The sequence below is a fragment of the Theropithecus gelada genome, chromosome 20 (assembly GCF_003255815.1).
Source record: "Theropithecus gelada isolate Dixy chromosome 20, Tgel_1.0, whole genome shotgun sequence".
Taxonomy (NCBI): Eukaryota; Metazoa; Chordata; class Mammalia; order Primates; family Cercopithecidae; genus Theropithecus; species Theropithecus gelada.
In genome coordinates this window covers 61882211-61908345 of record NC_037688.1, presented here as the reverse complement: position 1 = coordinate 61908345, position 26135 = coordinate 61882211, and the positions used below count along the sequence as shown (strand labels likewise).

Here is a 26135-nt window from a genome sequence, read left to right as displayed (position 1 = left end):
TGGAGGTTACCATGAGCCGAGATTACTCCAGTGTACTCTAGCCTGGGAAACAGAGTTGAGACTCCATCTCAAAAAAAAAAAAAAAAGAAATATGATTGCTATTTTTCTCTTCCCTGGCCATGTCATTATTGCAAACATAAATTATAACAGAAGATTTTGAACTTAATTTAGAAGACAAAGTTAAAGCCTTTACTGTCATCTCAGTTATTTTTAAAGATGTCTTTAGAGAGATGTTATGTTAATACAGTTATTTCTGATTTTTCTAGAGTGCTTGGTATAAATGAATGGCAGAATACAGGGTTCCAGTATGATGTCATCAGCTGTCTGAACTTGCTGGACCGCTGTGATCAGCCCCTGACTTTGTTAAAAGATATCAGAAGTGTCTTGGAGCCAACTAGAGGCAGGGTCATCCTGGCCCTAGTCCTCCCCTTTCATCCCTATGTGGAAAACGGTAAGTGTGGTCAGTCAGGCTGGCTGTTACCGACGATAGCTGTTTATTGGTATTTGTGATTTTGTGCTGTGTACAATTAAACATTGTCTAGTATTTCTCATAATAGCCTGCAGTTTAAAGTAATCCAGTTAATCCATGTAAAACACCACCTTGGTTAATGTTCACCTTAAGGTGGACTTTATAGAGATCTAGCATTCCCCCTGCAGTAGTAATAATTAATATTTGGCTGGGTCTGACTGCTTGAGATTGAAAGCCAAAAATGCATCTGTATCTCTCGTTTTAAATGGAGCTTGAACCATTTATTTATTAGTTTTACAACTGAATCGAGCAATAAACAGTTCCTTTAAATCTGGTCATATATACTTGCTGAATGTCATGGCTGTTTTGTTTTGTGTTTTGCATCTCTTATGCCAGACTCTAAAAATGATAAATGCTCTTATTTGTTTTTTTCTGTTTTGAAGACCATATGTGTTGCAGCATGTATCATTTCTTTCTGTAACATTTGATTTTTTGATTGCATGGTCTTGCTTTTCAGCAATATTGAATGAAGAATATGTTAGAAGAAATGGGTTGATTTCATATCACTTCATAGTTACTGTGACTTCTGGCCATTCTGACTTAATGCCACATTAATTTATAGTTTTAGTTTATGTGGTTTGCATTTTAGGTCATCTTGAAAGTTATGATTTGAAGTCTCCTGCATTTTCATAAGTTAATGTACATTAATATACAATTATTTATTTTGTGAATTATACGTTACTATTTAAATCTTTAGTGTTTCTTTTTTTTGTTTCTTTCTTTTTTTTTTTTTCCGAGACAGAGCCTTGCTCTGTTGCCCTGGCTGGAGTGCAATGGCGTGATCTCGGCTCACTGCAACCTCCACCTCATGGGTTCAAGCAATTCTCCTTCCTCAGCCTCCTGAGTCCCAAGTAACTGGGACTATAGGCACATGCCACTATGCCTGGCTAACTTTTGTATTTTCAGTAGAGATGGGATTTTGCCATGTTGACCAGGCTGGTCTCTAACTCCTGATCTCAGGTGATCCTCCCGCCTCTGCCTCCCAAAATGCTGAGATTACAGGTGTGAGCCACCATGCCCGGCTGAAAAATCTTTAGATTTTCTATTTTATTGCCTCAATTGACCTTGACTTCAGAAACTCTTAAGAGCTCACAGACATTTTGAAGAAATCTATTACTATTTTGCAAATGTCGTCATCATCAAATATCATGAAAATCTATGTCTTAAGGAATAATGCCCTTGTTTCTTATAACCATTGGATTCTGTGTGGATTTGTGGTGTCACAAATTAATTTAATTTCTTGTTTGTTATTTTTTCTCCCCAGATCTTACTGCCTTCAGATTTAATTCTTGTTTTAATATTTACCAAATGGTTTCAGATTTGTGTTGATAATGGGGAAAATGGGGAATTCTTTCGATATAGAGGGGTGTGGAAAAGAACAGAGAGAACAAATCTCCCGTTTCCCATCTTAGATCTCCATTTTATGTTCCTGTTGTTGAGTGGCTTGTCATGGTAAACAAAAAATGCTTTTAAATGTGAGTGTACATATATCATCTACATGTTGCAAAATGTCCTCCTTTGTGATTCAGCAACCTGATCTTACTTCAGTGCTACTACTCCCTGTGTAATTAAGCCTCAGCTCCAGCTCTCTACACTGCACTCACTAGTCATCAGGTTGGAAGGTCCTGCGTTCCTGTATCCTGTTGGACAACCACATGATAGAACTTTAATACTACTTCCTGGCATAGCAGGAGGTGAAAGAGCAGGGGGAAGAAACATCAATCTAACCACGAATTTTATTTCCTTGTGTGTCTGATGCTAAAAATGGAGAGGAAGTCAAGCTAGACAAGAGGGCAGTCTCCACGAAGGGTGGAAAACAAGCTCCTTGATTGTGGATGTGCAGAGCTGCCTGTTGAGTCTGAGGAGTCTGGCATGTGACACACTGCAGACCTGAGACAAGAAGCCTTGTTGCTATGGGTGACTTTTAGTGACCTGTAAATTTTGCAGACGCGCCACAGCACTCTATTATTGCTTTTTTTCTCTGAGTCACTAGATCTTGATGATTTCCATATGAAACCGTGAGAACTGGGAGATGCAAAATGGTCTTGCTGTGTAGATTTATGAATGCTGGACTGTTGGAAGATATCTGAGTGTGCTTTGCATACTTGCCTTAATTTATTTTTTTTTAACTAAAAGTAGTTGTAGGTGAAATGATTACTTACATAATTGTTTTGGTAAATGACTTGAAGTTGAACCACAGCAGTTTTGCTTTTTGGAAAAAAGCAAAATGAAAAAAATATTCTAATTTCAGTTTATTTGGCTTACTTACCCAGTTTTGGCTAGGGGTTATTGAATATAGTGAGAATTATTTTAAGTACCCCCCCAAAGAAGGAAAGATATGTAGTCAAGAAAAGGATATATTATAAAAATAAAAATTTAATGGTGTTTACTTTTTCAAAAATGTAATTTTTATTAAAAAGTAATTCAGTAATTTAAAAAAATAGCTCAAACAACTTACTAGAGGGTTTATAATAAAAAGTTTCTCGGCTATGCACGGTGGCTCACGCCTGTAATCCCAGCACTTTGGGAGGCCAAGGCTGGCGGATCACGAGGTCAGGAGATCAAGACCATCGTGGCTAACACGGTGAAATCCCATCTCTACTAAAAATACAAAAACAAAATTAGCCGGGCGTGGTGTCAGGCGCGGTGTCCGGCGCCTATACTCCCAGCTACTCGGGAGGCTGAGGCGGGAGAATGGCGTGAACACAGGAGGCGAAGCTTGCAGTGAGCCGAGATTGCGCCACTGGACTCCAGCATGGGCGACAGAGCCAGACTCCATCTCAAACAACAACAACAACAAAAAAGTTTCTCATCCAGTCCAGTTCCACATCTTGTTCAGGTTTCTTTAATATTCTTTAAAAGATAATCTATGCAAATATAAGTATGTATGTACATTTAAAAAGTTGTTTATACAGGCAGTACCCAATTATAAATACTTCTGTTGCCTTTTTCCACTTAAATGTATCTAGGAAAGTAGTTCTTACCAGCACATATGTCTTCACATGGTTGTCCAGATGTAAGCTGTAGATGCCAGAGCAGGCTTGGACTGATTCATGAGAGCTGATTGTTGTTTTGGTAGGAATTTAGTGAACTGGTTGTTAAACATGGCCATTATTGAAATTGACCATTATGGGAGTATTTACACTGTAAAAATTGGCAAACACTGCAAATAGCCTTTTTCTTCTCCAAACTGGTAGTTACACATTTACCAGCACACCACTAGATGTATAACTTTACTAGAGGAGGTCTCTAGATAGCAATTTGCTTTGTAATGTTTAAAAACAAAACACCCTCCCCTCCCCTCTTTTTTCTTTTTCTTTTCTTTCTTTTCTTTTTCTTTTTCTTTCTTTTCTGACAGGGACTCGCTCTGTTGCCCAGACTGGAGTGCAGTGGTGCTATCATAGCTCACTGCAGCCTTGACCTCCTGGGCTCAAGCTATTCTCCCACCTCAGCCTCCTGAGTAGGTGGGACTACAGGTGCATGCCACCACACCCATCTAACTGTTGTATTTTTTTGGTAGAGAGGAGGTCTGGCTGTGTTGCCCAGGCTGGTCTTGAACTCCTGGGATTAAGTGATTGGCCTGCCTTGGCCTCCCAAAGTCTTGGGATTATAGGTGTGAGCCACTGCACCTGGCCTTGTTTCTAACTTTAATGAAAATATTTCTACTTTATGATGCTAATTTTTTTTTTTTTTTTTTTTACTTGAAGTTGCTGTTGTTTGGCTTGAGATGGTTGTTTTGTTTGTTTGTTTGTTTTTGAGATGGAGTCTCACTCTGTCACTGAGGCTGGAATACGGTGGCACGATCTTGGCTTACTCACTGCAACTTCCACCTCCTGGGTTCAAGCAATTTTCCTGCCTCAGCCTATGGAATAGCTGGGATTATAGATGTGTGCCACCACGCCAGGCTAATTTTTGTAGTTTTAGTAGAGACAGGGTTTCGCTATGTTGGCCAGGCTGGTCTTGAAGTCCTGACCTCAAGTGATGCCCCCGCCTCAGCCTCCCAAAGTGCTGTGATTACATTTCCCTCTTAAAATTGTGCTATAGACTGCGTGTTTGTTGATATATATATCAACAGATATATACGTTGAGGCTCCTACCATCGTGATGGTATTAGGACGTGGGGTCTTTGGGAGGTGATTAGGGTTAGATGAGATTATGAGAGCAGAGCCCTCCTGAATGGGATGAATGCCCTTTTAAGCGTTCTGAGAGACCTTGCTTCTCTCTGCCTTCTGCCATGGAAGGATACAACAAGAGGTCAGCAGCCTGTACCCTAGAAAGAGGGTCCTCACCAGAACTCAATGATGCTGGCACCCTGATCTCAGACTTCCAGCCTCCGGAACTGTGAGAAATAAATTTCTATTATTCATAAGCCACTCAGTCTATGGTAATTTGTTTTTGTAGCTCAAACTAAAACAAGTTGTTTCAGTATTAATTCTTTTTTCATTGTCATGGGAAACTCAAATCTAAACAGAAAGTTACAGCTTAGGCTGGGTGTGGTGGCTTATGCCTGTAATCCTAGCCCTTTGGGAGGCCAAGGTGGGCAGATCACCTGAGGTCAGGAGTTCAAGACCAGCCTGCCCAACATAGTGAAACCCCATCTCTACTAAAAATAGAAAAAGTAGCCAGGTGTGGTGGCGTGCACCTGTAATCCCAGCTACTCAGGAGACTGAGGCAGGAGAATCGCTTGAACCCTGGAGGCAGAGGTTGCATTGAGCCGAGATCACGTCATTGTACTCCAGCCTGCGCATCAAGAGTGAAACTCCTCAAGAAGAAAAAAAAAAAAGTTACAGCTTAATCCTTTTCAGTGAAAATGTTTCTGGATGCTCAGATAGCAGGACAATTAATACTGTTGGGGTTTGTTGAATGGTCTTTATGGAAAGGGGTGTAGCTTCATGGTGAGGGACTGATGTATGCTACGTATTTCAATTTAAATGCTGAAGGAACATTTTTCTGTAGCAACATTGTTCATTTGCATTTATTGAAAGGCATTTGAGGGCCTACTGTGTACCAAGTGGAAATACAGAGATAAATGAGAATCATGCTTTCGCTCTTAAAACACAGAATAGTACAGAATATAGATATCAACAGATAATGGCGGGAAATTGTGGTAAGAAATATGTCAAAGTAAGTACTGAAGAATTAGAGACGAAAAGATCTGTTAGCCTCTGGGTGAGTTAGGGAAGGTTTCATGTTGAGGTGAGCTGTGTTTGTAGTCTGAAGCGTTTTACCAGGCTGAGGGGAACAGCATGTGCAAAAGCATGAAAGTGTGAATAAGGTTTGTGTGGGGGTGGAGCAAGTTCAGTATGACCCAAGGATAGGTTGCAAAAGAGGCCTTTGATTGTGTAGTGTAGCACTCAGTAAATATTGTTGGCACCTGAAATCAATGACTGTACATTCCAAACTAATCTGAAAGCTATTTCCTTTTGGTGTGGGTTTGGTTTTCTTGTTAATTTCGAAATATACTTTTGAACACTGAGATCTCTGAAACTGCTAGATCTCTAGAAGTGTAATTTGGAAAGAAACTTGCTTGTAGCTTTAACAAAATAAGGAATTTCCCAAATAAAACTTGTTTTGAAGTTTGAAAATCAATACTGTTGGTGGGATAGATGAATAAATGAATGAATACTGTGTATACACCAGATATTCTTACATATGACCTAGAGGAATGGAACTCTTTGCAAAAGTATATTTCATATTTCAGCTTCAAAATCAATCTTTGAAACATGGTCCTTGCTTACATGGGAAAGGCATATTGTGAGTCAAATACTAGTTTATCTTAGGGATTTTGTCTCCTGGTTAGTTACACAATGAACAGTGTATTTTCAGCCCTGAAATTCAGTACCAAAATGTAATGCCTCCCAGAAATTAAAAGTAAATGATTGAATTCAACACTTCTGTTCATTTTGATGGTATTAGTGTTTGCCCTTTTTTGCAGTCTGGCTTAGAAGCTTATTACTTTACCTGAGCTAGTGGTCTCAGAGTGGGGACGTATACACTGCAAAGTACACAAGACAGTTTATTTTGGAATATGGCAGGAAAATGTTAGCATTTTTTATTTATATTGCTGCTTATGCCATTGTTTAATTTCTGTTTTTGTGTATAAGGTACAAACGTACATATTCACGCATATACTGTATACAAAACACATGTAACCCCACACATATACACATGTGCACTCACATATATACACAGATACACATTAAAAAAATGAGGTTCCGGCCGGGCGCGGTGGCTCAAGCCTGTAATCCCAGCACTTTGGGAGGCCGAGACGGGCGGATCACGAGGTCAGCAGATCGAGACCATCCTGGCTAACACAGTGAAACCCTGTCTCTACTAAAAAAAAAATACAAAAAACTAGCCGGGCGAGGTGGCGGGCGCCTGTAGTCCCAGCTACTCGGGAGGTTGAGGCAGGAGAATGGCGCAAACCCGGGAGGCGGAGCTTGCAGTGAGCTGAGATCCGGCCACTGCACTCCAGCCTGGGCGACAGAGCGAGACTCCGTCTCAAGAAAAAAAAAAAAAAAAAAAAAAAAAAATGAGGTTCCATGCTGCCTCCTTTCCCCTGCCCATTTTTCTGGGCACATACGATCAGGAAAGTTTGATACCACTGATTTAAACCATCAATGCAAAAACACTTTCAAAGGAATCTTAAAGTATTTTAAAATTCTAAGTTTTATAAAGAATACACCTTAGGCAATACCAGTTTAAAAGAAACACTTTAATGAAATAAACACAGTAGGTTGTAAGGTTGTAATTTGTGTCTAATAATGAATGCATACTTATGGGCACTTTAGATTTTTTTATACCAAAGTAGGTTTCAAAGGACAATTTATGTCATGTTTTCTTAGTGAAGTGGTAATGAATTCCATAAATATCCTTGCTGTACCATGAATCCTATCTGACATTTCCCTCCTAAATTGGTTAAAAATCAGTATTATAGGCTGGGCGCAGTGGCTCACACATGTAATCCCACACTTTGGGAGGCCAAAGCGGGCAGATCATTTGAGGTCAGGAGTTTAAGACCAGCCAGGCCAACATGGCGAAACCCCATCTCTACTAAAAATACAAAAAAAAAAAAAAGAAAAAAAAGAAAAAAATTAGCTGGGCATGGTGGCGCGCACCTGTAATCCCAGCTACTTGGGAAACTGAGGCAGAAGAATGGCATGAACCTGGGAGGTGGAGGTTGTAGTGAGCCGGATCGCACCACTGCACTCCAGCCTGGGCAACCGAATGAGACTGTGTCTCAAAAAAAACAAAAGAAAAAAATCAGTATTACAAACGTGCTTGTAAAGTAGATGTGTTGCCCACATCTTCCCTGGTGCTGTTACTTGGCACAACACTGACATCTAGAGTCAGTTGTGGCTTATTTGTTCTGAAGTTTCCTCTGTTTAACCTTCAGCTTTGGATTTTCTGTATTTTGGCTTTTATGGTCTTACTGTAGCCACTATTCTATTCTCCTTTTGCTGGTAGCATGATGTTTCATACCCTGGCAGGCAAATGTGCGTTACCCCATTGCCCCATTACAACATCAGAGGGAAAAACTTTGACTAAGGTGCTTTTCAAAATGAATGTCTCTAACTCAAATTTTGTCACGTTGCTCCCTCTCAACTTATTTTGATTGTCCCAAGACTTCCACAAACCATAAAGGTGATTCTTCCACTCAAGACTGAGGCATATGGTTTGGCTTCAGATTTTCAGGATGGCAGTCATCACACATCTCATGTTGAATAAAGCAAACTCAGGATACATGTTTAAAATAGAATTTTTTTTTTCCTTGGCAAATTTGGAAGGTATTTTTCAGTTGTATTTTGTTGGGTTTTGGTATTTTGATAATGACTGTTAGTTATAGTTTCCTTACATTCTGGCATCCTTCTTTGTAGCCAGTTGTCATTTCTGTTTACCTTTATTTTTTTTCAGACCTGATGATATATGTTCATTAACACTGCCATAGTTCCTGGAGTTGGATTTTCAGTGACTTAATTGAAAATTAAAACGTTTCTATGGTCTTTCATAGTTGGAAAGTACTCTTCTGTTTTCATAAGTGGTGTTGTCTTTCTCCTGCAATAATAAATAAATAGAAAGCCATATTTAAGGTTATGTAACCAATGAAGCCACCTGCCAAGGAACATGCAAACCATTGGGCCATCTTGGATTCTGGGTCCTAAGTGCCCATACAGTAATCTTAAAGGCCAGGTTACCATTTCCCCATCTGTATATAGAGTAGGATGTGGGAACTGAAAAATCTTTGTTTTTTTGTTTTGTTTTTTTTTTGTTTGTTTGTTTGGATGCTATTGTCAACATCCTGGCTGGGAGCTTTACAATTCTCACTTCTAAGACTGCTTTCAGGCCACATACCTTGGCCTTGTTGTTGAAAACATGTCCCAGCCTCAGAAAGAAAAATGATTTATAATTACTCAGCATGGCATCTTAGTAATTAGACCACCTATCATCTTTATGTATTCATATATACACTGGAGGATGAAACGACTACTTAAGACGATGTTCTTTCCTTGGCAGAAATCCTTTGTAAAAGTTAGATTTTTAGCGCTTGCTTTGGCAGCACATACACTAAAATTGGAACAATATAGAGAAGATTAGCATGGCCCCTGGGCAAGGGTGACACACAAATTCGTGAAGCATTCCATATTTTTTAAAAAGAAAAAAATCAAAGTAAAAGTTGGACTTAAAAAAAGTCGCCTTATTTCAGTCTCCTGATGCATTTGCCCTCTTGGCTGCTGTTTAAGAGGAAAATATCTTTACTAGTGTATCAGTTCAGCTTATTTTGTGCTCGCTTTGGCAGCACATACACTAAAATTGGAATGATACAGAGAAGATTAGCATGGCTCTTGCACACAGATGACACGTAAATTTGTGAAGCATTCCATAAATTTTAAAAAATAAATAAAAATAGGCCAGACGCGGTGGCTCACGCCTGTAATCCCAGCACTTTGGGAGGCGGAGGCGGGGGAATTATGAGGTCAGGAGATCGAGACCATCCTGGCTAACACAGTGAAACCCCATCTCTACTAAAAATACAAAAAATTAGCCGGGCGTGGTGGCGGGCGCCTGTGGTCCCAGCTACTTGGGAGGCTGAGGCAGCAGAATGGCATGAACCCAGAAGGCAGAGCTTACAGTGAGCAGAGATGGCGCCACTGCACTCCATCCTGGGAGACAGAGCTAGACTCCGTAAATAAATAAAAATAAAAATAAATTAACCTTATTTTGTATACATTTTAGCTTATTTGAGCTATTTCATCATGCATCATGGAAAGAAAGTATCTGTTCTACTGGAATTAAGATAACATTTCGTTTGTAGAACCTGTATATAAGCCGGGCGCGGTGGCTCAAGCCTGTAATCCTAGCACTTTGGGAGGCCGAGACGGGCGGATCACGAGGTCAGGAGATCGAGACCATCCTGGCGAACACGGTGAAACCCCGTCTCTACTAAAAAGTACAAAAAATAGCCGGGTGAGGTGGCGGGTGCCTGTAGTCCCAGCTACTGGGGAGCCTGAGGCAGGAGAATGGCGTGGACCCGGGAGGCGGAGCTTGCAGTGAGCTGAGATCGCGCCACTGCACTCCAGCCTAGGCGACACAGCGAGACTCCGTCTCAAAAAAAAAAAGAAAAAAGAAAAAAGACTTTAAAGAAATACTTTCGACCTGGCGCAGTGGCTCACGCCTGTAATCCCAGCACTTTGGGAGGCCTAGGTGGGCGCATCATGAGGTCAGAATATCGAGACCATCCTAGCTAACACGGTGAAACCCTGTCTCTACTAAAAAATACAAAAAATTAGCCAGGCGTAGTGGCGGGCGCCTGCAGTCCCAACTACTCACTTGGGAGGCTGAGGCAGGGGAATGGCGTGAACCTGGGGGGCGGAGCTTGCAGTGAGCCAAGATTGCGCCAGGCCACTGCACTTCAGCCTGGGCGACAGAGTGAGACTCTGTCTCAGAAAGAAAAAAAAAAAAAGGAAAGAAATACTTTCAGGATGTGTTATAGGTATAGATATATTCTTCTTTTCAGTTCGACTCCAGACACTGGAGAAATACTCATTTTTTAGTATCATTAGCTGCATCTTTTCTAATGTAAATTTATTTTCACCTTATAAGTAATAAGTAATTTTTTTCATAATTTGACCCACAAACGTTTGCAGTATCTACTGAATGCCCACCACTGTATGCAGGATACCGTACAGAGTAGCTTTTAATCCGTCCTTTTAAAGCATCATTGTCTGTATTGAGAACATTGCTGGTGTCCAATGCGTTTCTGAAAGTTTCCATGTCACTAAGAAGCCAGACTGGGGCTATTTAACATTCTATCAGATGTCTTTTGTTATGTATTTATTAAAACAGGTTCTATATAAAAATGCATTTCATGTGAAAGTTCTCTTTCATTGGGAGGCTGAGACAGGCGGATCACGAGGTCAGGAGATCGAGACCATCCTGGCTAACACGGTGAAACCCCGTCTCTACTAAAAAAATACAAAAAAAACTAGCCGGGCGAGATGGCGGGCGCCTGTAGTCCCAGCTACTCGGGAGGCTGAGGCAGGAGAATGGCGTAAACCCAGGAGGCGGAGCTTGAAGTGATCTGAGATCCGGCCACTGCACTCCAGCCTGGGCAACAGAGCGAGACTCCGTCTCAAAAAAAAAAAAAAAAAGTTCTCTTTCAGACTCTTCTGAAGGAAAACATGGTTATTGACAGCTCCTTGGCAGCTTAGTTTTTTCAAACATGCTTTATATCTGTATTTATTTTATTTTATTTTTTGACATTTTACACTTACAGATCGTTGGTTTGTTTCCACATGTCTCTTATGGTATAGTTCTTGAGCAATTTCCTGAAAAATACGCCGAACACTCTTCTATAAAGACAAACGAGAAAAAAAAAATCTCTCCTTTGGGAATATAAGCGATGATAACTACACATCATCAGAACTTTTCTTGCTTTATTGCCACCGGTCTCAAAAACTACTGCCTCCCCCAACACATCTATGCCTACCGTTAACTCTTTTGTATTTGAGAACTTTAAATGGAATTTATGGTTGAGAACTGTCCAATTTAAGTCACAGTTTACCCCTCGAGATTATTTTGTCATTGAGTTTCTCAACAATAGGAAACAGTATCTATGGTTGAAAATTACCTTGATACTCTGTTTAAACTTAACATTTAAATATTTAAAAACTAAAAATATTTCAGTTTTGAAATAGTTACAACCAGCCACAATTTAAAAAATATTTTGCAAGTGTTGGTCTGTACCTTTTGTGAGTCTTCTTTTATTTCTTTGTTTCTTAGAGGTTTGGATTTTGACTGCCAAGAAGAGAAGGAAAGTCTGTGAAACATTGTATGTACTCATAACCATGGCGGCAGGTATCACATGCCCTAATAAGATTAAACTAACTTAATATTTAAATGATATACAATAAGAGTTAATAATTTTTACATCACTTCCGAGATGCTTTTATGCCATTAAAAACTAATTGAACAAACTGATGTTGATTGTAGGATTTATAGTAATCCTAACATAATGGTATATATCTCCTTTCTTATACGCATAGCCAAAAGGTTTTCTTTCTCAATAACGTTAGCCCTTTTTGAAGATTTTAAGGCGGCTTTTAGTCTCTTCATCAACCCATTTTTGTTCTTCAAGACTGTTCTTAAAGCTTTCGTAGATAACAGTAATATCTTACCCCCCACCTGCCCACACCTCACCCCTACAGCAGAAAGATAGCATAGTGGATGGCTCTCTTCTTAATCCCATGTTACTGGGCTTTAAAGAGAAAACACTGCAAATTGTGTCCTCTGGCTAATAATTTCAGTGATGAGAATGTATGATGCCTTCTTCGAAAGACCTCTTCTGCAGGTGGTGTTTTCTGCAGGTGGTGTTCCCTGCAGATGCACAGGAAAATATTAATTAGGGAGCTCTTGCTGAGGCCCGTAACTTGCGGAGAGATGGAAATTATTTTTTCTTTTGATAATATTCAAGGATATAGGGACACTGCATGCAAGAAGATTTGACTTACTTTGGAGAGGAGTATGAAGCCCACGCCTACACCGGTCACATAGACAGAGAGCAGTGATACAAGAGCTGTCAGGAAGCTCCACAGTTCCTTGCTGAGCAGCTTAATTTCTTAATTACAAAAACAGAAAGAAACAGTCACTATTAAAGCCTGTTTTTTCAAATACATTAGTATAAGGTATCCTTGACACAGCATGTTAGAGGTGAAACGTGAACTTACTCTGCTTGCCTATTCATAAACTAGACCTCAAAAGGTACTCAAGTATGTGATAGTTAATGCCAGTTCATCAGTTCTTTAAATGTGTTAAACCAAAAATGTTACTTGTTTTTAAAAATTAAAAAAATTCAACCAACCATTTGTCGTATTGCTGAGCATCACTTTTTAGATAAAGGATTATTCAAAGTTAGATAAACATTTCCAGACAGTTTGTTCAGGGGCATCTAAAATCTCTTTTGGTAGAAATGGTTTACCAGCATCATCAAGAGCCAGCCTATGTGGTTAAGATACTGTCACATGTATTTGTTAAGGATGATATTTATAACCTTGGAACTGGTACACATAGCTGAAGAGTCCATCTGTGAAAGAACCTGGGAAGGCCATACATTGAGGAGTGCAGTGCTCACTGCGTGCTTGAAAGACAGGCACTTTTACCGAATGTGCTCTTCTTTTCTTTATGGTAAAATTCTGGAAATAGTTATTGAATCCATTTTCACATTCGGAATGTCTCTGTCCTTGCAGAAATTGTCTTGTACTCTGGGTAGGAGATTAAGTAACATGCCATGTCTCCAATTACCTGACTATTTGGAGTACAAAATACAATTAGATTTGTACTTAATGTCTGAACAGCCTGTACTTTCCAACTAAATATCCCATAGAGGAGGCTGGGCGTGATTGCTCATGCCTGTAATCCCAGCACTTTGGGAGGCCGAGGCGGGCAGATCACTTGAGGTCAGGAGTTTGAGACCAGCCTGGCCAACATGGTGAAACTCCATCTCTACTAAAAATACAAAAATTAGCTGGGCGTGGTGGCACATGCCTATAATCCCAGCTACTCAGGAGGTTGAGGCAGGAGAATCACTTGAACCTGGAAGGTGGAGGTTGGTTGCAGTGAGCTGAGATCATGCCACTGCAGTCTAGCCTGGGCGACAGAGCAAGACTCTTGTCTTAAAAAAAAAAAAAATCCCACAGATGCTTATCCTGTGAATGCAATTTATGCAGCATGCATTTTTATTTTTGAAACTAACAAATTAACCACATCTATATAACTTAAATAAAAAAGCTTCAGTGCTAAATTAAGAGCTCTGTAGAAAAGACAGGAAGTTGCCATGTCTGCCTTAACACTTTCAATTCTGCCTTTCACTTTCACTTCACTTTATATAAGCCTTGCAGTTTTGAGATCTTCATCTTTTTACAAGCCATTTTTCCTTTTGACTAACATGTTTTTAGAAGGCTAATGCAGTGAGACATACCAATCTCTAAAGCTGTGTGTGTTTTCATATCAGTAGCTAACATTTATTATTTGCTATATGTCAGGCACTATTAAAAATGCTTTATGTGCCTTAACTTGTTTATAATTTAGCTGACAGCTGAGAATAAACTAAGGTTAAATGACATTTGAATATCAAAAGCCCATTAGAACCCTAGTAGTTTAAAAGCAGGGATTATAATACTGGATGATTCACCTTCCTCAGAGTCCTATTTTGAAATCAAAGGGCTGGTCGATTTTGAGTTCATGTTTTAACAATCTCAGTGCTCATCGTACCAGGGTACTTCCTACGGGAAGAGACCCCAATAAGGTGAGGAATTGCTGCTGTTCTCTTTTTTCTTTCAGAATCATGTAAAACTTTTTCTCTGAAATTCCTTTTTTTTTTTTTTTTCTTGGAAATTTCTTAATCTCAGTCTACTCAAGGGAATGACTTGGTGAAATTACTGATAGGATTTAGCTATGTTTGATGTCCTTGCTCGGGTGAGGAATTGTCATGGGTTTTATTAAATCTCAGGAAGTGAGATTTGACTTTCCGTTCACTGATGACCAGGCGGAATGGGAAGGGTCAGGGATCCCTTAGTAGCTTCCCTCCCAATCTGTGCTTATTTTCCATGTTGCATAGTTTCTCTGGGTCCAATTTATTGATCTTCTATACTTCTCTAGTGCTTTGTTCTAGGTGGTGCATTACCAGACTAGTTCCTGAGAAAGCTGATAGTTACTCACCACAAGCTTCCCTTTGGACATGGTACTTTATGCTAAATCACTGTGATATACAAAAGGGATGAACATGGCTGGTTAGCTGCCACTATGGAGCGAGAATAGAGCACCCAGCAAATCACTGACTTGTGTTCGTGGATGTTCGAGATAGGTTGGAGTAGTTCTTTGGTTTTGTTTTTCTGAGACAGAGTCTTGCTCTGTCGCCCAGGCTAGAGTGCAGTAGTGCGATCTTGGCTCACTGCAGCCTTCGCCTCCTGGGTTACAAGCAATTCTCCTGCCTCAGCCTCCCAAGTAGCTGGGACTACAGGTGCATGCCACCACACTCAGCTAAGTTCTGTATTTTGAGTAGAGATGGGGTTTTACCATGTTGACTAGGCTGGTCTTGAACTCCCGACCTCAAGTGATTTTGCCTGCCTCAGCCTCCCAAAGTGCTGGGATTACAGGTGTGAACCACCACACCCAGCCAGTTGGAGTAGTTCTTTAGTCCAAACCTCATGGTGACTTGTGCTCAGATCACACCCTTCACTGGCTAGGGTATTAACATAGCAAATTTATCTCCTGATTTCTGCATGTGAGTGAGGTAATGGTTTTACAGGCCTGAACAAGATGCGGTGATGCACTGAAATAAAGCCTCGCTGACTGACCTCTTACCACCAGTGTGGTCCCTCCTCCCGTCTGCTTAGCTCTCGCTTCCGGCACACTGGGGAATGCTATTCCACAGATGTAAATTGCACTGTCGTTTGCAGTCACTCTGTTTACAGTGAGGGAAACTTGGTTTTCCATGAAGGCTTCCCTCACTGTGAACTTGTCTGCCTCACTTTTGCACCCGTCCAAGCACAGGTTCTCAGGCTGTTGAGTCCCGTAGCGAAACCACAGGCGTGTTGGTTGCTCAGAAGGGCATCCGGTTGCGGAGAAGGTACACTTTATGGTGACGGCCTCGTGAGTGTAGTCCACTTCTAGGTACCATGGTTGTGTGACAGAGACAGTACAGGCGCCCACAGCACCTGCGGGAGGAAGCAGATGAGTGTGTTAATGGGCCTGTCACCTCACTGTCTGCACTTTTATTTTACTTATATTTTTGAGGTAGGAAACTCAGGCATTCTGTTATTTTTCTTACCTTAATCCCAATATAAATAAGACTAAAAACAGACACCAGTGGTCCTCACTTGTCCCAACTCCTGTTTTTTGACCTTGACTTACTGGGTCACGTGATGTCTGTTGACTTGAGGCCAGCCCTAGAGAGGCTTCAGGGGAACAGAGCCCTGCACAGAGGTGGCACTGTATTGGAGTCAGAAGTTTGGGGTCTGTCTGTGACTCTTGCTCCTTACAAGCTTTCCTTCAATCCAGTCACTTAATCTCCCAGCCCACCTTCTTGTCCACACCCTGGCCTCCCCAGAGTGCTGTGCTCAGTGTGGTAACCTGTGTCCCCAGACAAACGCTGCTGCCGCTGATGGAGCCTATGAACAGCAGCGATGTTTGTGCTTTGTGGGAGTTGAGATCGCCAGGAATTCATGGCCATTCACAATTGTTCCTTTGTGAGCCTCATGTCCCTTTGGGAAACATGATAAAAGGCAAGTTGTACACCTGTGGAAATGCAGCCCTAGCTTAGCCTACCATGTCTTTGATTACTGAGCAGGGACCAAATGAGCTTGCCAGGCCATAGCTAAGCATATTTGGTTTCTTCCTGGCGTGTGTGCTGCGTTGTAGGCCCTTGTAGCATTTATCTTATTTAATTAACAGTATTGTGATAAAGGGCACAGATTTGAGTTCAGATCCTAGCTCTGCCTGTTCCCAGCATTATAATCTCAGGATCTCAATTTCCTCATTAGCAAATGAGGATAGTATTGTTGACCTCATGCAGTTAGTGTGACATTCAAGACGATGCCTAGGAAGTGTTTACCTGCCTAAGCTATAGTAAGTATTAAATACAAGGGAGCGATTGCTGCTGCAGCCGCCACTGCTACTGTTTCCACAGTGTCAGATGGCTGTTTGAGAGATGGTTGTGGATGTCTATCCACGAGGTGTTCACAGAGCTGGGATGAGTCACCCAGTCCAGTGCACTGTCCACCATGCGGTGCTCTTCCAAGTTACCAGGATTGAGTCCCCCACCTTGGCCTTCATATCCCGGGCATGTGAAGCTGGAAAGCCACTGGAGTGCACAAATGGAAAGACCCACCCTAAACCCTTCTTGCGGCAGGGGAGGCCATAGGTAAAATAGTATTGGTTGAGACAAATTGGAATTTGTCAAGTTTTTGGTCTGACTTCCGCCTGGTCATAGGTTCCTATTTGGTCCTATTTGTGTGAGTTTGTCCTTTGCTACTGTAAATGAAATTGACAAGTCATCCAAGTGGACTGATGCTTACTTTTCAGACAGGGGCGTTTTTTCTCTTATCGTTTCTCTTATGGATCCCCATTCATAACAGCAGAGGAATTAAAGTTAGAATCATGGCGTTTGTGATGCGAGTCTCTTCTCACCATGTGTTTTTGTTTTTGTTTTTGTTTTTTAGACAGAGTCTCTGTCTCCCAGGCTGGAGTGCAGTGGCGCAATCATGACTCACTGCAACCCTGACCTCCTGCCTTAGCTTCTCAAAAGTAGCTGGGACTACAGGCATGCAGCACTGTGCCCAGCTAATTTTTGTATTTTTTGTAGAGACAGGTCTCGCCTTATTGCCCAGACTGGTCTTGAACCTCTAAACTCAGGCGACCCACTTGCCTCGGCCTTCCAAAATGCTGGGATTACAAGTGTGAGCCACTGCGCCTGGCTTTCTTCTCATCGTGTTATATTTTAGTATTTGTGCAATGTGAGATGAGCTGGGAGCTCTGTGGTGACCTGATAAATGCAAACCAGACAAGAGGGTGCAGTCATCTGGAGGAGGCCTGCAAGCTTCTCAGAGCCTCGTGTCTGCGGGAGGCCCAGCTCAGCTCCATCTCCAGCCAAGGGGATTGGATCCCCTCTAAGTCTGATAAATACAACCTCATGTCTCCTGCCCAGACTCAAGCACCTTACAAGTATAGTGAAACGTTTTATAGTATATTCTGAGTGGAAATTTAAAATGGAATTGGGTCTGCCAAAACTTAGCAAGGTTAATCACGGTCTCAGTCTCAAGTCATCTTTCAGGTAATGTTTTTATTTTTATTTATAAAATTATTTTTAAAAAGTGGATGATTCCATTATTTACACATTTTTGTTTTTGAGATAGGGTCCCACTGTGTCGCCCAAACTGGAATGCAGTGGTGTGATCTCGGCTTACTGTAGCCTTTGTCTCCTGGGCTCAAGCAATCCTCTCACCGCAGCCTCTGGAGTAGCTGAGACTACAGGTGTGCACCACCATGCCTGGCTAATTTTTTTATTTTTGGTAGAGACAGGGTTTTGTGATGTTGGCCAGCCTGGTCTTAAACTCCTGGGCTCAAGCAATCCAGTCGCCTCAGCCTTCCAAATCAGGTAGTGTTTCTGAAAGGGAAGCTAAAGAGCCAGGTGTGGTGGTGTGGCCATTAGTCACCGCTACTCAGGAGGCTGTGATGGGAAGCTGATTGAGCCCAGGAATTCCAGGCTGCAGTGAGCTGTGATGGCACCACTGCACTCCAGCCTAGGCAACATTGTGAGACCCTGTCTCTATAAAAGGAATAGAGGATGGGCGTGGTGGCTCACGCCTGTAATCCTAGCGCTTTGGGATGCCGAGGTGGGCAGATCACCTGAGGTCAGGAGTTCGAGACTAGCCTGGCCAACATGGTAAAACCCTGTCTTTACTAAAAATACAAAAAATTAGCCAGGTGTGATGGTGGATGCCTGTAATCCCAGCTCCTTGGGAGGCTGAAGCAGAAGAATCACTTGAATGTGGGAGTCAGAGGTTGCAGTGAGCTAAGATTGTGCCACTGCACTCCAGCCTGGGTGAAAGAGGGTCTCACCTCAAAAAAAAAAAAAAAAAAAAGGTTGGTGTGGGGGGCGGGTAGCTGACTTTTAATACTTTTCTTTAAAAACTAGTAATATAGGATAAAAACAGGTAATTGTAACTTTGGAATTTCATATCTCTACTTATTTCCACCTTCTTCCCAATTAGTCTGAGTGTGGGAGAAAACCAATTGTAATGATTTCCTATGTGAGCGGGGACTTGTGATGAAACTGTGGTTCCCTCCCCCTACCAGTTAGGCAACCTATTAACAAAAAAGAGAAGTTTGGATATGTCACACCACAGCCTGCTTCTGTGAACAATTTCTTTTAAGAAGCCTCATATTCTAGGAATTGTTTTTTAAAAACAGTATCCAATGAAAAGGTTGAAAATTTATTTCCTCTGTGGAGGGAATAAAAAGATTATTATTATTATTTAAAAAAACCATATTGAGGCTGGACATGGTGGCTCACGCCTGTAATCCTAGCACTTTGGGAGGCCGAGGTGGGCGGATCATGAGGTCAGGAGATTGAGACCATCCTGGCTAACATGGTGAAACCCTGTCTCTACTAAAAATATAAAAACTTAGCCGGGTGTGGCAGAGGGCGCCTGTAGTCCCAGCTACTCGGGAGGCTGAGGCAGGAGAATGGCGTGAACCTGGGAGGCGGAGCTTGCAGTGAGCCGAGATCGCACCACTGCACTCCAGCCTGGGCGACAGCGTGAGGCTCCGTCTCAAAACAAACAAACAAACAAACCATATTGAAAGTAAGTAGAGAACTAATTCTTGACATTTAAACAAAGCTGTCTATCTAGTAAGAACTAAGTAAATGTCTTGCCATGTTGCCCAGGCTGGAGTGCAGTGACATGATCACAGCTCCCTGTAGCCTCAAACTCCTGGGCTCAAGTGATCCTCCTGCCTCAGCCTCCCAAGTAGGTGGGGCTGCAGGTGCATGCCATCACACCCAGCTATTTTTTTTATTGTGTAGAAATGGGGGTCTCATTATGTTGTTCATGCTGGTCTTGAACTCCTGGGCTCAAGCGATCCTCCCACCTTGGCCCCCAAACAGGCGTGAACCACCACGCCCAGCCCAAAGCTTTGTTTATGATATTAGATTTCAAATTTCTAACATATCAAAGTAGCAAAGTAGTACAGTCAGCCCCCTGCCATCACATGGCTTTGACCCAATCTTGTTTCTTTTCTCCTCCCACCTACTCCCTCACTCCCATATTATTTTAGAGCAAATTCCATCCATTTTATCTGCATGTCTTTCAGAATATATCTCTAAAAGACAATAATTCTTCTTTAAAATAATGCTAATTAAAAGTCTATGAAAGTAATATATACTTATTAGCAAAAAACAGATTATTAAAAGTAGAAGCAAAAAGTCACCCATAGTCCTTTTGCCTGAAATAACTCCCATTAACATTTTGATGTATTTCTTCACAGATGAGAAAAAATTAATTTTAAGAACTTTTCCCCCTTCCCTGCCCTATAATGCAAATTGTGTGGGCAAATCTGAGATTATTAGATGCATTGGAAATACTTTCTCTTTTGTAGATAAAAAAACGGGTAGGCAGAATTTTAAAAACATATATTATGGGATGGCTATTCTCTATATAAGGAGTCGTGGCAGTTTTTTTTCTTAAATGAAAAGTACTTTTATAGAAATTGTTCTTTGAAAATATTCAGCAAATAATTGTTCATTGCTTTCTATGTGCAGATCAAGTTTGTATGATAAATTGTTGATGTACCTACAATTTTAAGAATATTTTCAGCCCTTTGTTTGGTCTGATTGTCTCCAAAGCGGCATAATAGCAAAGAGACTTTTCAAGGTTAATATGAAACTTTTTCTCAGCTATTTTTTTTATTATCTATTTCTCAGGGGAAAAGGGAAACTTATCCTCTTAGGCAGTTTCCATAATGTTATACATTTAAAAATTAATCTGAAGGAGCTTAAAATATAAATGCATTAGGTGAAAAATAGCAATTGATTTAAATAAAATGAAGGAGGAGAAGAAAAAGAACCTTACCGACACAAAATAGAATGAGGTTGGTTTGCAGATGGCGCGCGATGTTGCTTCTGCTCACAGTCCCCATTTCTGTGTGTGCCGGGGCGGGCTGGGGTGTGTATTTGAAAGGAAAGTTGGCTTTCTTTTTTCAGAAGGGAAGAGCTGAAGAGAGGAACCTCTTATGAAGGAACCATAATCAGGAACTTTTTGAAATTGTGCAAGGATGGTTTGTAACTCAGCTTCACCATTTAACGTTGAGATTTTGGCCTGGAGCACATTTAGAAATGTGCATATCATTTTTTTTTCATGGATTTTACAGTCCTCATAGGTGTTAGATGTTTTTGGGTGAGATTTTGATTTACACGTAGCACATATTCCCAGGAAGAAGGAGTATTGTTTGACAGATAATTCATACTTGGATTTTTCAGAACAGTTCAGTCACTGTCCAGGGTATCTGCTGTGGGTGCCACTCTGGGCCAGTAACTGCTGGGCACAAAGACACAGCAGAAGGAGAAGTGGCTTTGTGTAGAGACAAGAGAAAAGTTAGTAAACAACACATTCTAGTGCAGTGAAGAAATAAATTGTCTATTATTAACTAGTTGTACTCCAGTTTTGAATTCAAAGACACCTTCCTTCCCCACTTTTTTTTGAGACAGGGTCTCTATCATCCAGGCTGGAGTGCAGTGGCAAGATTGCAGTTCATTGCTGTGGGTGCCACTCTGGGCCAGTAATGGCTGGGAACAAAGAAACAGCAGAAGGAGAAGTGGCTTTGTGTAGAGACAAGAGAAAAGTTAGTAAACAACACATTCTAATGCAGTGAAGAAGTAAATTGTCTGTTATTAACTTTTTGTACTCCAGTTTTGAATCCAAAGACACCTGCCTTCCCCCCTTTTTTTTGAGACAGGGTCTCTATCACCCAGGTGGGAGTGCAGTGGCAAGATTCAGCTCATTGCAGCCTCAGCTTCCTGAGTAGCTGGGACTACAGGTGTGCACCACCACCCCTGGCCAATTTTTATTTTTTTGTAGATTCTGTGTTGTCTAGGCTAGTCCTGGCCTCAAGCAATTCCCCTGCCTTCGCCTCCCAAAGTGTTAGGATTACAGGTGTGAGCCACTGTGCCTGGCCCAAAGACCCCCTTTTAATATGTTGAGAAACAAATACGTGGGTCCTCTGTCCTCCGTGTCCTCTACCCCAGTGCTTAGTAGTGATTCAGTAACGGTCTTCTTTGTAAGGCAGCAGAAACAGACTCAGGCTGACTTAAACAAAAGGAAATTTATGCAAGCATTTGAAGGTAGCTCCTAGAGTCACTGGGAGGGCTGGTGAATCTTGTATGGGATCCACAGCCAGGAAGAATGCCTCAAATCACACCGTAAACAGGTCTGAAGAGGATGCTGCTGCCGCTGCCAAACACTAGGTGCCATCAGCCCTTTCGTCAGCATCCCTCAACCATTGCCCCGGCCCCTTGGTCTCACTGCCGTTACTCCACCCCCAGAGAAGGAGAAGCTCACATCCCCACTGCTCTGGGTCACTGGCTCTCCATTCCAGGGCGTGGGCAAGTGTGCCTGGCTCAGGCTGCGTGCCAGTGCCTCAGCTGCACGGCAGGCCAGGAAAGCGGCTCCCAGGCCTTGCCTCTCTCCCAGACTCTGGGCAGGCAATTCCCCAGACATGGGAAGAGCGTCATCTGCACCACTGAAAATTATGAAAAATCTCTCCACCATGATATGATGTCTGCCCTTGGCATCTGCTCATGATATATTTTCTCATTAACAGAAAGACAGAAAGTTATTCGCAATCTGGTTTTTTTTTTTTTTTTTTTGGAGATGGAGTCTCGTTCTGTCACCCAGGCTGGAGTGCAGTGGCATGATCTTCGCTCACTACAAGCTCCACCTCCCAGGTTCACACCGTTCTTCTGCCTCAGCCTCCCAAGTAGCTGGGACTACAGGTGCATGCTGCTACGCCCGGCTGGTTTTTTTGTATTTTTTTTTTAGTAAAAACGGGGTTTCACCATGTTAGCCAGGATGGTATTGATCTCCTGACCTCGTGATCCACCCGCCTCGGCTTCCCAAAGTGCTGGATTACAGGTGTGAGCCACCACGCCTAGCCTCAATCTGGTTTTAACATTTCAACAGATGTATGTAGTTTTTGTATCACCATAGTACCTAAAAAGTACCCCCAAAGTTAAATATACTATCATCTCTGTGTGTGTCTATAGTCAGTGCCAGGTTTGTATGTGAATTTGAGGACCTTCCCTAGTTCCCTTGTCCCCCCAAACAGAGGCATCTTCTGCTCATGTTTGGAAATGACTGATAGAGGCTTCATCTCTAGTCGAAGAAATGCCGGACAGTGCATCCGTCCTACTGTTCCACCTCTTTCTGGTCCTGGAGCTTAATGTTTATAAAATTGTTCTGAAAAGGCAAGGAATGAGTCAGTTTCCCTTGAAAAACTCCATGATGATCTGTTTTTATAAATTAAAATCCTTCATGAGCTGTTTTTATTTTCAGCCTAATAAATCTCTTTGGGTAATAAGTTGCCTAAGTTTCCTACACCAGTAGTATTTTCTTGCATTTGTCCAAAACTGTCTTTCAAATATTACATGTTACTCTCAGTTGCAGTATTCCAGCATTTAATAACCAGTTATCTAAACCCATTAACCATTACACCCTCCAGTCTGTCTATTGGCAGATACTACCCAAAACTGTCAGAGAAGATAACAGTGTGGGCCTTGGATCCAGACAAACCTGGGCTTACGTTTCCGTGCTGACACTTATAAACCTTACAAGTGTGGGCAAGTTCTTCAGCCCTTCTGAGTCTATTCTTTATCTCTGTGCCCACCTGTCTCAAAGAGTACCTGGGAAGTATGAAAGAGGTAACTCATGAAGCCCTCAGGCCTGGAACATACCAAGTCCTTGGTGGATATGGCTCCTCCCTGCTTCCCTCTTTAAATCACTTGTTTGTTCAAGAATTTAACTGAATGTTTTTATTTGTATTAGTAGGTGGCAAGTGGGAGAAACCATCAGAAATTTTGGAAATCAAGGGACAGAACTGGGAAGAACAAGTGAATAGTCTGCCTGAAGTTTTCAGAAAAGCCGGTTTTGTTATCGAAGCTTTCACCAGACTGCCATACCTGTGTGAAGGCGACATGTATAATGACTACTACGTTCTGGATGACGCTGTCTTTGTTCTCAAACCAGTATAAACACGTGGAGGTCGAAGTCTTCAGAGTCCACATCCTCTGGGATGTGCCCTTGGAAGAGGGTCTGTGTTCACAATTATGTGAAGGGAGGACCCTTGGGGACTGCCATTCTAAATATCATGTAGGAATTTAAAAAGCCAAAATACTAATTATTTCTTTGTAGTGTGTAAAGGAATGTTTTTAAAAGACAAAAACCCAACTCTTTGTGAATTTTTATCAACTCTTTACTCAGAGCCACTCTCCAACGCAGGTCACACTCCAATTATGATGGAAGATATTTTTTATACTTAATTACAGTAGGGACTCATTCCCAGACAAAGCAATAGTCACGACTTCATGGAACCAATCAATGGATTGTTTTTTGAAGACTGGCAATAAAGCTGTCCATCCAATTCCAAATACTGGTTTTAAGGTATAGCCGCTGATATTCTTTCATGTTTAGAATTCTTTGTTATTATTCAAGAAAATGTTTTTAATCATGCTAATAAACTTTTTTGGAGATGACTTTGGCATCATGTTTGAATTAATATAAGGCTCCCCTAGCATTTTTTATTGGTTTGGCTTCAGGAGTACCCAAATAGTAGCATTATGTGAATGACGCAGATAATTTGAATAGCGGGGAAGGAAGGCTTCAGACTGGGGGGAAGGGGAGATGATTGCAAATTGCAGTGAACACTGAGGCAGTAAAAAAAACAAAAACAAAAACCCAGCCTCATTCAGATACAGAACTTCAGGGACCACCTCCACTCCCCAGTTAATGCTGCTGTGAAAATGCAAAATAACCTGGTTCTGACTTCTCATTGCTCATGTCCCACACACTGACCTTTTGTTTTTTTCTGGACAATCTCAGGTTCTCAGAATTGAAACATTCAGTTTTGTCTACTGACAAAATGCAACTAAAAATGTTTTAATTCAACTTCTTACTCTACACTTGTATACCTCTCTCCCAGAGCTTGGCTCTTCCCTGAAATCCTTAAAGGAGTTTATTATTTGCCAAGAATATGGTTTGATGAAGACCGTGACAGACTCATGCATTCTGGAATCCGTGAGTGCCTCCAACCATAAACCCAGAAACGCTGCAATAAGGAACCCATTAGCAAGATCAATAACCATTGTGGATATTCCAAAGAGCAGAGCACTTAACCCAGAATCTGAAATCTCAGTAATAACAGAAATGTCGATATGAGATTGTGGTTATTAACAATATGTTATTCTCACAAGTTTATTTCTTTTTTCATCCAGGTGTTTCATTAAGTATTCTCATTTATATGCTCATAGAAGTCATCAAATCAACACATGCACTCCAACACCTGGGTATAAAGGTGAATTAAAACCTGAAGAATTACTTTATTATTCATTAAGAACTGCATTCCCACATCCTCACACCAATATCTTCCACTGTTACTGTGCAGTCATACTAAGAGTTGGGTTATGTGATTTATGCAAAATTGTTATTGGTGTGTTCTAATGATTTTTTTCCAGGAATTCAAATAAGTGAAGTACAAATACTTAGCACCATAGATTGTAAAAATAGAAAGAAGAAATGAGAAAACTTAATGTCGTTCTTGTACAGCTGAGTTTTGCTTCTTTATAAACTGTCTGTCAAAATCAGGGGTTGCTGTTAGACTGTCAAGCAGAAGTGATGGATGTTCAAAGAGGCGGGTTGCCCCAGTGTTTTCTAACTTTCAAGGTGAGAATTTGATGTTCTAATAAGAAAAATACAACTCATTCTTAACCACCCCCCAAAACAGAGAAAACACATACATTTATGCATTTTAAAGATAAAAATAGTTTCTCAAAAAAAATCAGTAGTTTCTCTGAAAACCAGCTTATTAAAAGTGCTGTTTTATGGTGAAAATTGAAACCAAATCCACTCACATTTCGTATCCGGTCTTGAAATTCTTGGTGGTGTGTCACCATTCCACTAGATGGCAGTGTTGCTTACTGAGTGTCAATGGCTTTTTTCCCCCAAATGGAATCATGTTTTTCTCCCCACAAAGTACAATAAAGCTGCCTTGTCTGCACCATTCCTCGTGTAAGTGCTTCATATCAAGTTAAGACTCTACTAGAGAAATTAAGAAGAGCTTTATTTGTGGTCAAAGCAAGCTAACCAATTGACCTTAAAGGTTGAAATGCAAGCTACACCTGTGATTCCTAGCTCCCTGCACCTGCATTTTAAGCTCCTAAAGTGCTCAGACCACTGATCTCAGAGAGGAAGGAGGTACAATGCCCTTAGTCATTTATCGCTTGTATAGAGTAGTTAAAAGCAATACTGTATTTTCTGCCATCCAGTGTGACCTGTCGTCAGTG

General features: G+C 41.3%; 2 protein-coding genes and 2 non-coding genes across 7 annotated transcripts in view; 3 read left to right on the top strand and 1 right to left on the bottom strand.

Annotated features, from left to right (window-relative positions):
• METTL9 (methyltransferase like 9) overlaps positions 1-25852 on the top strand; it is a 53437-nt gene extending 27585 nt beyond the window's left edge. For 2 of the 4 annotated variants that reach the window (XM_025371443.1, XM_025371440.1), the window contains exons 4-5: positions 267-451; positions 23626-25852. In XM_025371443.1, the coding sequence (XP_025227228.1) occupies positions 267-451; positions 23626-23828 (388 nt within the window). In that variant the 3' untranslated portion in view covers positions 23829-25852. Of the gene's footprint in view, positions 1-266; positions 452-23622 lie in introns of all 4 variants that reach the window. The other 2 variants (XM_025371442.1, XM_025371439.1) reach the window with 1 other exon arrangement.
• Positions 8277-20756, bottom strand: IGSF6 (immunoglobulin superfamily member 6). Its single transcript, XM_025371444.1, has 6 exons — positions 20656-20756; positions 15382-15741; positions 12538-12644; positions 11774-11824; positions 11302-11379; positions 8277-8584 (listed from the first exon to the last, which is right to left on the bottom strand). The coding sequence occupies exons 1-6, from the start codon at positions 20720-20722 to the stop codon at positions 8525-8527; spliced, it is 723 nt and encodes a 240-aa protein (XP_025227229.1). The 5' UTR covers positions 20723-20756; the 3' UTR covers positions 8277-8524.
• On the top strand, positions 9071-9177 carry LOC112614922. The gene has a single exon (XR_003117218.1). It is a non-coding gene; the product is annotated as a U6 spliceosomal RNA (small nuclear RNA).
• Positions 9311-9417, top strand: LOC112614925. Its single transcript, XR_003117222.1, has one exon. It is a non-coding gene; the product is annotated as a U6 spliceosomal RNA (small nuclear RNA).
• Positions 25853-26135: the final 283 nt, after the last annotated feature.

Coding starts and splice junctions, on each gene's coding strand:
- IGSF6 (XM_025371444.1), bottom strand. CDS start 20,722: ATGGGGACTGTGAGCAGAAGCAACATCGCGCGCCATCTGCAAACCAAC. Junction 11,825..12,537: donor GCTTCATACTCCTCTCCAAA/GTAAGTCAAATC, acceptor TCTTCTTGGCAG/TCAAAATCCAAACCTCTAAG. Junction 8,585..11,301: donor TGGAAACAAACCAACGATCT/GTAAGTGTAAAA, acceptor TTATTATTGCAG/GAGAAAGACAACACCACTTA.